The sequence below is a fragment of the Phyllopteryx taeniolatus genome, chromosome 3 (assembly GCF_024500385.1).
Source record: "Phyllopteryx taeniolatus isolate TA_2022b chromosome 3, UOR_Ptae_1.2, whole genome shotgun sequence".
Lineage (NCBI taxonomy): Eukaryota > Metazoa > Chordata > Actinopteri > Syngnathiformes > Syngnathidae > Phyllopteryx > Phyllopteryx taeniolatus.
In genome coordinates, this window is record NC_084504.1 from 27,172,810 (window position 1) to 27,183,487 (window position 10,678).

The 10,678-nt window shown below is 47.0% G+C and overlaps 1 protein-coding gene and 2 non-coding genes across 3 annotated transcripts; 1 reads left to right on the plus strand and 2 right to left on the minus strand.

The window, feature by feature from the left end:
- Positions 1 to 138: 138 nt before the first annotated feature.
- LOC133475346 (junction-mediating and -regulatory protein-like) lies at positions 139 to 9,824 on the plus strand. The gene is made up of 10 exons (XM_061768069.1): positions 139 to 943; positions 2,450 to 2,623; positions 4,836 to 4,986; positions 5,436 to 5,605; positions 5,671 to 5,836; positions 6,216 to 6,385; positions 6,712 to 6,780; positions 6,867 to 6,974; positions 7,044 to 7,584; positions 8,075 to 9,824. Exons 1-10 carry the CDS (start codon positions 146 to 148, stop codon positions 8,383 to 8,385), a joined length of 2,658 nt encoding a protein of 885 aa, XP_061624053.1. The 5' UTR covers positions 139 to 145; the 3' UTR covers positions 8,386 to 9,824.
- trnaq-cug (transfer RNA glutamine (anticodon CUG)) lies at positions 3,434 to 3,505 on the minus strand. Its single transcript has one exon. It is a non-coding gene; the product is annotated as a tRNA-Gln (tRNA).
- Positions 6,104 to 6,175, minus strand: trnaq-cug (transfer RNA glutamine (anticodon CUG)). The gene has a single exon. It is a non-coding gene; the product is annotated as a tRNA-Gln (tRNA).
- Positions 9,825 to 10,678: the final 854 nt, after the last annotated feature.

Consider the following 10,678-nt stretch of genomic DNA (forward strand, 5'->3'; position numbering starts at 1 on the left):
ACACCCAAGTGGATGGAAACGACACCGCACGATGCTTCGAACAGCGAATTGAGAGAGTCGGACGAGCTCGTCAGCTGTTGGTAGATGGTTCGAACGCCAGCACCGAGAGAGTCGGTGATGCCTTCACGGGCATAGCGGTGCACAGATGTCATTCACAATGGAGGATCATTTGGAGTCGGGCTGGGTTGCCGTTCGCCCGAATGCGTTCGAGGAGAAGGAGAAGCACAAATTTGTCTTCATCGTAGCCTGGAACGAAGTGGAAGGCAAATTTGCCATAACATCTCACAACAGGACGGCGCAAAGGAGAAGCTTTGGCAGCAGGGACCCTCCGTCCGAGGATGGAGACAAAACAAGGTGGCCCGGAAGTCCCGCCGGGGATCAAGTGTCCACGAGCCCCGGCTCAGGAGCCAGGGAGGCTGCCGCGAAAGGCCTTAAAGGCAAGCCCCCAGGTTCCAAACTAAGCCCTGTGAAGATTACAACGGTGGTCGACTGCGTGTCATCTCACGTCAGTTGTGACGGAGAGTCGCAGAGAGAGGAGCAGCTGCCCTCCGTGGACACGTCGGACCTGGAGGATAGTCTGAGCCGTGAGGACTGCAGCTGGGCGGGCCTCTTTTCCTCCCGGGATCTGCGGGCGCTCCATCAGCAGCTGTGTTCGGTCAACTCGGACCTAGAGCCCTGCCTCCCCGTCTTCCCGGAGGAACCGAGCGGGATGTGGACGGTGCTCTTTGGACCGGCCGAGGTCTCGGAGGCCGACATGGATGAGCTGTGTTCCGAGTTGCAGCGCTACCTCGGCCACGCGCTCGACATATGCGGCTGGAAGATCCTCTCGCAGCTTCTGTTCGCGGAAAACGAGGACCCAGACGAGTACTACGAGAGCCTGAGCGAGCTGAGACAGTGCGGATATGAAGAGGCGCTTTTCCGCGAAAGTCAACACCTGCGAGAGGTGAGAGTCGGCTTCTTTTCAATGGCTCCAAAGCGGATAACCTATTGCGATTTGTCGAGGATAGACACAGCTAATTCATCCGGTTTATTGAACAAGCGCTAACAAAAGAAACGCGCGCGTTCATGCACGAGCTGCCGTTTGCAGGCATTTAACACAAAACTTGCCAAACGTTTAGCCAGTTAACAGCCGGCCGCTAAATGCTAAACTGCCTCATTCATTTGTCATCGCTAACCGGGCCAGGCCCCCCTTTAAAGCCACACACACTCAAAGTGACATCTTTTGCAGTGTGGCATGTGAGGATGGTGACCCCAAGTGGGCAACAATGATATCTGCACCTCACGTGCACATTTTGTCTTTTAATGGTGCATAATCCATTTTGATCCAGTTACTTAATTAATCAATGTTTGGAAGTCAGGTGTAGCAGACATTGCTGTCATTATTGACTTTATTGTGGAAGAATGCAGATGTGTAATGTTAGGCCATCATATCATATTTTTCTTTTATTTCATAGTAATTAATACATGGATTAGAATCCTACTGTATTTATTTCTTACCATCAATGTTCATAAGTCTATGTGACCTGCTGTAATAATAAAGAAATAACACAAATCCAATATATTTTTGTATTTATTTTTACAGAAAAATGGTGAATCAGTGGATTAATTAGCCATGATTAGATTAGAAGCCCATATTCACTTCTCGCTGTTATTAATGCGTGCAAAAGAAGAGGATATGCTCCAGACAACTGTAACTACAACCGCAAGAAAATTCACGTGAGAAGAAAATCCATCCATCCATCCATCCATCCATGTTCGAAACCGTTTGTCCTCATTGGGGGGGTCGCAGACAACCATTCACACTCAGACTCATCAGACCAAAATCAATCGAGCTCGAGGACATTAGATTTAAAATGCACCGTTCGGCTGTGAGGCACAAACGCTAACCTTGACCGCACCGTTTAATACCCGATACGTTGCAAAATGAAACGCTCTTTCCACCTTTTGTGCACGCCCTACATTTTCCGAAACAGTATTTGTGTTGCCGTCGTATGCTTTGTACTCAACTTTTTTTTGTCGCAGTGAAACGAGGCCACGAGAACACACATCCTACACACACGCTATCGGGTTGTGGGTCGACTTATTTCAGGGCTGCGTGTCGCCTGCTCTGTCCGGCAACATAACGTGTGACTATTGATCTTATTCCCAGCAATAGCTCACGCTCAGCACAGAGTGTGTGCGCTTTATTTGGACCGCCGGTATTTACAGTTACAGCCTCCTTTTAGCCGGTGGCGTGTGTGCTTCTATTGATGGAGTATTATTTGCAATATACCATTTGTATGCTTTCATGTGAATTGACTCGCTGACTTTCCGACTTAACAGACACACTTTCGAAATGTTACAGAAGGTCTTCCCACAAGAGTGTAAGCTGATATAGCCGAAATTCAGTAGACCAACTTGCGTACGTTTCATCCCAATAACATTTGATTTGTCGTGCGTGCGCGTGCAGCTTCTGGACAGACACAAGAGCTTGGACAGCATGGTTGACTTGCTAGAACTTTATGAGGAGGAGGACCAGGCCTACGGATGCTTGCTGGAGGCCTCCACGCAACTGTACCAGTACCTGCTGCAGCCATTCCGCGACATGAGGGAGCTTGCCATGCTGCGGAGACAGCAGATCAAGGTAACACGCTTACAGCAACGTGCCAGGTAAGCGTTTCTACTTAATCAATGCGTTCAAAAGCAGAAAAGAGGCATCTCGCGTCTGATAATTGCTGAACCGGCTATTCAGTTTAGTTTGAACAAAAAAATAAGAATAACAAATTATCGTGGGGCACCATGCCAAACAAACATCATTTTCTTGAGAAAATGTTCAGTTCATGAAATGTTAATGGCGTGTTTACTTTTAGCTCATCACTTCCAAATCACATCTCTGTACAAAGATGGGATTTTTTTCAAACGCAGGAACATTAGAGCGGGCGGACTGCCTTTGAGCCACTGTTGAGAAAATTCTGCGATGTATTGGTATTTTCTAAATATGATTGATGACATCTTTAGATGGCAACCTCAACGGCGCCCATGCTGGTTGCGCGCTGACTTTCGACTCAGGTGCTTGAAGAAAGAAGACGCCATTTATCAACAAGCGATCCAAGCAGAATTGGTGGTGGTGAATGAATGAATTGTTAGTCCCATAGTTACTGGACCAACGCAACCATTATTCAAATGAATACCTCTCTGACTGTGTTTTGTAAAAGGAAACGTTTTGCTCGAGCTCTTGTAATGTATATGCTTAATGTCTTTCAAGAGTATACTTGAATGTGGAAGTGGGCGGTTAGCGGCGTTCAGTGGATCTCCAATTACCTGCAGCCTCAGAGACGCATAAATAAATGAGGGTTTGCGTGCTGCTATAGGGTTACCCTGCACATTCGGTTCACTTGAATTTTGTTTCATCACTGCCTGAAAAACCGTGGAAAAGAACAAAAACAAAATGCTCAGGTCCCACCGAGATTTGAACTCGGATCGCTGGATTCAGAGTCCAGAGTGCTGACCATTACACCATGGAACCACTGGAGCTTGTGCGGTGGTCTGGTGGTCTGGTGGTGGTCTGCAGTATTTCACGCTACCCTATGGAGCAGCAGTTTTTTTATTTTTTTTTAAAGTCAGCTCAGGCCATAATCAGGATAATTAAAAAAATGTATTATCTATGCATCTTCTATTCGACTTATCCTGTTCAGGATAACGGGACTATGTAGCGGGCACGTGGAGATACAACCTTTCACGCTCACGTTCAAACCGCCATTCAGTAGCAAGTCAAACAAATGAACGCTTATTGTGTCATTTATCATTTATTTATTTGTAACTAATCAACCAATTTAAAATGTGAAAGAAATTTCCGTCCATGGGGGAGCTTATTTGACCAATATTGCTTATTGTGTTATATACAACAGTAAATCCATTTATAAATGAATTCCAAAATAATAGAAATAAATGAATAAATATGTACATTTTAATCAGTATGTAAATAGACCAGATTCAAAAGAAATGGAGCAGGCGAGCTGTACTTTGCCCACCTTTGGCATACAGGAGAGTTCATAAATGATTTTTTACTATTTTTCAGTTTGGAAGGGCTTTGTAGATTTCAAAGCCCGTCTGGAAAACATCGTTGCTGCAAAGCTTTTGCGTTTTGACAAATGCGCTTAAAGTGCGGGAAACACGATAATGTAACATTTAGTTTGAGAGAGCCAATAATGGCTCCCAAAGTAATGTCATGGTTTAAACCTTGTTTTGATTTTTAATGCGCCGCACTAATGTGTAAACATTAGGCTGTGATAGAAAAACAAAACCAAAAAAAAAACAGCATGTACTGTGAATTAAAGGTGCCATCATTTTTTTTAAAAAATAATCTTCGACGTCCTTTTTTTGGGTTTGCAAGATAATTTGGGTTGGAAATACCCAGGATGTCCTTTTTAAAGCTACTCCCGTTGGTCTTTTCTGCCTTTTATTTCTGCATTGACATTCATTTGACAATCTGCACAGACGTCAAATTAAAACCGGGTGACGGACTCATTATGACCTATGTTATGCATGGGAAAGTGGAAACAAATGAGATTTTGATGGCGTGAAGCCTTTAATCCAAGAAAATGGAGCTGGTTTTATAGTAACATGACACATTTGCAGTACCTTTATACGACGAGTGCGTTCGCTGAGTTAAGTAGGATCAGGAAGGGATGTTATCGTGTTTACTCCATCCAGTCAATCCAATGTAAACACATTTCTTTTCAATTGACGACTGCTTCCGCTTGAGAAAAACACTGTACAGGTACTTCTCGTGCGTGCGTGCGGTGGTGGTTTATTGGTGAGTGGATAACGTAGCAAACTTGAGCCTCTCTCACCAGATCTCCGTGGAGAACGACTACCTGGGCCCCAGGCGCATTTCTGCCCTCCAGCAGGAGGACTCTGATTGGCAGAGGAAAGCTCAAGAAGCTGTCCTTATTATCCAAGAGTTCACCGTCAAATATTTTGAGACAACGGCTAGAGCTCAGAAAGGTAAGGTAACACATGACCGCTCAAGTCGTTGAAGTCGTGGAACAACTCTGAATAACACAAATGCGCTTGGCCTTTGGGTGTTTTCAAGCGCCAATGTGTATTAGTGAGGCAGTGCAGACAGCGGCTCTGTTTCGACAGGGACAGGTGGAAACAAGGGCGCCCAATTGATCCGAAAGCACATTGTTCAGGGTTAGCTTCACAATGTCACCCTCGCCCTCGGATTGGTCAATTTGGAGGTTGGAATTATCTGGTGTGGTCGAGCAAATGTTTCGACATGAGTGGTGATGTGCATTCTCTGTGCAGTTCACCAAGTGCAGTAACCTCCCCCGAGATGACCACTAGATGCCTCACTGTCCTCCTTAGCCTACCTTTAATGAACACATTTGGTGTCCTCTTGTAGCTGGTAACTCAAGCAGTTTGACCATGTGTTTGCGTTTGTGCGTTTGCAGGAGTTTATGAGCGTATGAAGGCGGACCAGCGCAAGTTCGGTAAGGCCTCGTGGACAGCGGCGGTGGAGCGTATGGAGAGAATCCGCTACTCTGTCGCCAAGGAAACCCTGCAGCTGCAAAGAGCCCGGGAGATCAGCCTGGAGCAGAGGAAATGCACGCTTCGAGAAGAGGTACGCAAGGGAGCAAAGTGCTTCAGAACACTTCGCCACGCATAAACGCAAGCGCTTCCCCTCAGATGCAGAGCCTGTGTAGCAGCGAGGACGCGGTGACCCGACTGGACCACATGGAATCCCAGTACTACGAGGTGCAGCTCCAACTGTACGACATCCAGGCCGAGATTCTTCAGTGCGAGGAACTGCTTCTCACCGCCCAGCTCGACAGCATTCGGAGACAGATGACAGGTATGGCTTCATTCCAACAGGTGTGACTACTTTCGGGCAACACATGCCACCTTCTCGGCGACGTCTCGTATTCAGTATATTCAGATTTGGTTTCACTGTCAGAGAAATGTTCAATGAGAAATATGTTCCTGTTGAGTTTCGCAACGGGAGCGGCAAAGAGCTCTCAGTATGAGGCGGTGCAGTCCTTCAACACATTATATTATTACATCATCAAAACTGAACATGTTTATCAACAACTTCTATGTTTATTATTTCAATACGCAAGCGAGGTCCCACCGAGATTTGAACTCGGATCGCTGGATTCAGAGTCCAGAGTGCTGACCATTACACCATGGAACCACCCGTTGAGAAGGTTGAGTGTACGACGTGGTGTTCGCAGAGCACCGGAATGAGGTGGTGTACTACGACACTTTTGAGAGCGCTGACGAAATAACAGAGGAGGACACGGCGGAGAAGGAAGAAGTGCATCGACTTCAGGTCAGCGCGCGACGACTGGAAGCGCGACGGGGGCGCATCACGGCCAAGCGTTCCTATCTGAGGAGCAAGAGGGTGCGTGCGTACGCTTGTGTCGCACATACTAAGTGCAACATGTATTCTATCTTGTTTGAAAAAATGATTACGGGCGAAGACGGCATATCTGCGCCAGGCTAATTTAACAAGCCCACATGGATTCAGAATCAGAATCAGAATCAGAATCATCTTTATTCAGGTGACTGAGTAACTCCAAATGTCCTGAACCATTTCGCGGAGCGGGCAGTTCGAAAGCTTTTAATCAGGTCCATCAATGCATGTTTGGATATTCTTTGCGTGAAGAACCTCAATTATGAGGGAAATCCTGACGATGCCAAATCAGCGTTCCTTTTGTTGTTCTGCAGGAGATCTGTGTATCGAACCACGTTAAGAAACAACAAAAGCGTCAAAGCACCCAGAAAGACTCCTTACAGGTAGATGTTTCTTTACTTTCTAGCCACCTTGGTTGTGAACATGCAGCGTATCTCTATGTGTATCTTTGTCCCACGGAATTTTATAGACAAAATACGAAGAAGAAGAAGAAGAAGAAGAAGATGATGAAAGAAAGAATAGCAGAGTTCGTCAAGAGAGGCAGAGGACTCTGGATCGACTTCGCACTTTCAAGCAGGTACATTAAATGCCGGCCTACGAGCTGGAATTCTCCCGCTGATTTTCATGTGTGTGCGTGCGTGTCCAGCGCTACCCGGGTCAGGTGATTTTCAAGTCCGCTCGATTGCGTGCGGCCCACGGCAGAAGGAGAGAGCGCGGCAGGATGACGCCGACGGACGGTGAGGGTGAAAGGGAGGAGCGTTCCGAGCCCGCCGGCGCACGGGACCCGGGCCGGCAGCCGCTGTTTCTCAGCATCAGCGTGCAGACGGACCCCGGCTCCGTCGCGGTCCTGGCAGCGCAGTCGCTTCCTCCTTTGCCCGTGCCCAGTCCCGCGGACTCCTTCTGCTCCCCTTGCGCCCTGTCCTCGCTGCTGGCGTCCCCGGCCTCGCCTCCGCCCCCGCCCCCGCCCCCGCCCCCTCCTCTGCCTCTCCCGCCAATACGAGAACAGGTGTCCCCCTCCGACGGCCCGGGCAGACAGGCGCTGAGCGCCGAGGAGCGGAGTGCGTCAGAGGAGCTCTCTCAGTCCCCTCTTGGCCCCTTCCATCCTCGATTCTTCGACAGCAGCCAGCTGGTGAGCGCCCGCAAAAAGCTGAGGAAGACTCCGGGCTTTGAGGCCCACAGCGGACGAGGTACTGCGACCATATTGACTTGGCTGTAATCTGATTGGACAAAACATATCTAACATCCACATGCAAGTACTAGAAGCAGTGCAGCCAAGAGAAACACTACAAAAGGAAGAGAATAGATTGTTGGTAATAAAGAAATGCAATTTCAGGGAACACAGAATTCAGGTTGTAAATGTAGAATAATGTTTAGGCCAGCAGAGACTGCGTGGCTGTCCCTGACTGTAATATAATAAATATTCCGATAGATTTTTGAGTCATCATGGAGCGAAGCAACTGAGGCAAAAGGGAATGGACTACTTGAACGCAGGCGATAGAAACACTGTCGATTCAGTTCAACTCCAGCAGGCAGGAATTCTCTGCTCAATGCAACGCTGGAATCAAAACTGGAGTAGAGAGCTTTCAGAGTCATTCTTCCATCCAAATGACTCCGATTATTATTACTTGTACCAATAGAAAAAATGGAGCCTATCATTTCCTGTCTTCTCCTAAACAGGGAGCTCCCCCATGGACGAAGTACTGGCCTCCCTGAAGAGAGGCAGTTTCCACCTGAAGAAGGTCGACCCGCGGGCCATCCCTCCCGCTGCTCACAGTGACGACGACCCCAACAGCATCTTAGCGCAGATCCGCAAGGGGGTCAAACTGAGGGAAGTCCCCCCTCAAGAAAGGAAAGGCCAGGAGGACGTCGCTGCTCCCAGAGACCCTCTGACCCAAAGCATCTATGAGGCACTTCGGCGAATAAAAGAGGCCTCGCCAGAGTCGGACTCTGATGACGACGGGCCGGGTGGGCCCGACTGGGAAAGCTAGGGTTCGTAACTCAGACCAGACCAAAATGGAACCAATAAGACCGCACGATAGCGAATAGGAACCTGCTAGTGTCCCTCGAGGTACATTCCACAGCACTGTACCCTATTGGGATAATTACAGTGTTTAACTCGGTTTGCAAGCATGTTCCCAATAGCACCACCCTTGAAGCTACTACCTGGTGACACTGTACCTTTCAAGGTCCAAGCCTGTACTCGTACTACACTACACCACGCTACGCTCTTACTACACACACACACACACACACACACACGTAGCAACAACACAAAGGGGGATGGGGCACACTAAACATCACCAAATATAGGTCATCCTGATCATTTTTTATTCTGATTCACCGCATTGTTCGTAATTATTGTACTGTGACAACGTAACGATGCCATATTTATTTGTAGTTATTCAACTGTTGTGTAGCCGATATCAACATGCCCAGTTTGTTTGTTTTCCGACCCTTTGCACTGAGCCTTCAATATGGAATGGAAAACCTCAAGCAGAAATCCGTCTTGACACTGGAACAAATACGTTTATGGGCACGGTTTGTAAATTGGGCTCATATGGATTATAAGAATACAAATCCCTCTGAGATTTAAACGGAAATCACGAGGCCAAGCGTTACCATCTTTAATATGAAGCCGGTGCCGCGCGGGGGTGTACGTCAACATGTACGTCATGTCGCGCGGACAATATAGTGAAGGCACACTGCTCGTCTCATACGACATTGCACATAAGCAGTAAATCCTTCAGTATGTTACACTTGATTGCCCCCCTCCCCCCTCCCCCCCTCCTGTCCTCTTCTGGCTTCACCACCCCCATGTTCCTCATCCAGCTAGGATGACCATCTGCTGAACTGCAGCATGCTATGCGATAGAGCTGCGGGAGATGTCGCGCCTCAATCCGTGGGTTATTGCCACAGCGTGTTCGCAACGAGCGCCGGGAGATGCCCGAGCTTTGTGCGGACTGTGGGAGGCTCTGCATCACCGGCGACTGCTACTCCACCTTCTCCACACGCACACTCGAGTAGGCAGTCACGCTCAGTTGGAAGTCAGTCACTCACACGCTAGGTTTGTAGCCAACGTGCGCTTGCTGACCGCATTCTGTAACAATTTTACAGTTCCAGTATCGCGTATGGTACAATGGATTGTGACACTTTGCTAGTTCATCTACGGGATGTGAAAATAGGAGATCCCTTTTCAGTTGTAACAGCTTTCAAGTCTGGGATATATATATATTTTTTTTTTTTGCACATTCATCAGTGGTCCATAAGCTTTATCCCGCCTAAATAATAATGTCTCAATACTTATGTAATGTATATGAACTGGTTTCAGCGCTTATATTCAGCACTTGAATATGTTGAATTTATGCATACAGTCATTTGAGTGTGTTTCAAAGCCCTGACTGTGGAACAGTTAATATCGAATTCATTTTTTTTTTAAATGTGGCTACTAACATTGTGAAGAAAGTGGCTAACCCATGCGCTCTCTGACTCGTTCATCATGAGAGCTTGTTGCTTATTGCCCATGATGTGCTTTTCACATTCATTCTAAAGTCGTTTAAAGTCCTAACAGAAGTTTATTAATCGGAAAACAGCTTTTCTGTTAGTGTCAGCACAATATCTAATGCACGAGGTCAAACTGCCTCCCGACTCTTAACCCTCAAGTACAAGCACATTCCGTAGCTTCACATCACATGAAACTGACTCGGAATTCTTTTGCCATTAAATAGCAACCACCCGGTGCAGTTCATTTTGTCAAGTGCTTATTGTGATCCACATCACATTCACTCTTTCTACACTTTATCGACAAGAACCTTATTGTAACGTCAGCTAACTGTATTTGCTTTGCATGTCATCGCCCTCGTGTTCGTCCTTCCTCTTCCTCAGCATTTAAAATGTTTTATGTCAACTCACGCAGGCTGGCTATACGGTGCCCCGTTTGAAATGTGCTATACCGCTATGAAGACAAGCACTCAAACATGAATCATCACCTCACACAGCCACATTTAAATGCTTCGCCGCAATTGCCCCAAATACTCTTCATCTGCTGTTAAACTTCAAAAGCATTTTGTTTGTGCGATGGTTTGTTTTTCCAACCTTGCCCCTGCATTTCAATAAAACCTCGCAATGCAAATATGGTGAGAATGCCTGTTTTATCGAATCCTTCTTCCTCATGTTTTGAAGTACAAATCATTGCATATGCCAGTCCACGCAGAGAAATGTTTCGGTGTGTTGAAAACTTTCACCATTTTCATGAAATCTTCAAACAGGTCTTACAAGCATCAG

Bases quoted from the DNA above. Each gene is read 5' to 3' on its own strand.
- LOC133475346 (XM_061768069.1), top strand. From the start codon at position 146: ATGTCATTCACAATGGAGGATCATTTGGAGTCGGGCTGGGTTGCCGTT. The intron at 5,606-5,670 runs GTACGCAAGGGA...GCTTCCCCTCAG, and splicing joins AATGCACGCTTCGAGAAGAG to ATGCAGAGCCTGTGTAGCAG. The intron at 6,975-7,043 runs GTACATTAAATG...GTGCGTGTCCAG, and splicing joins GACTTCGCACTTTCAAGCAG to CGCTACCCGGGTCAGGTGAT.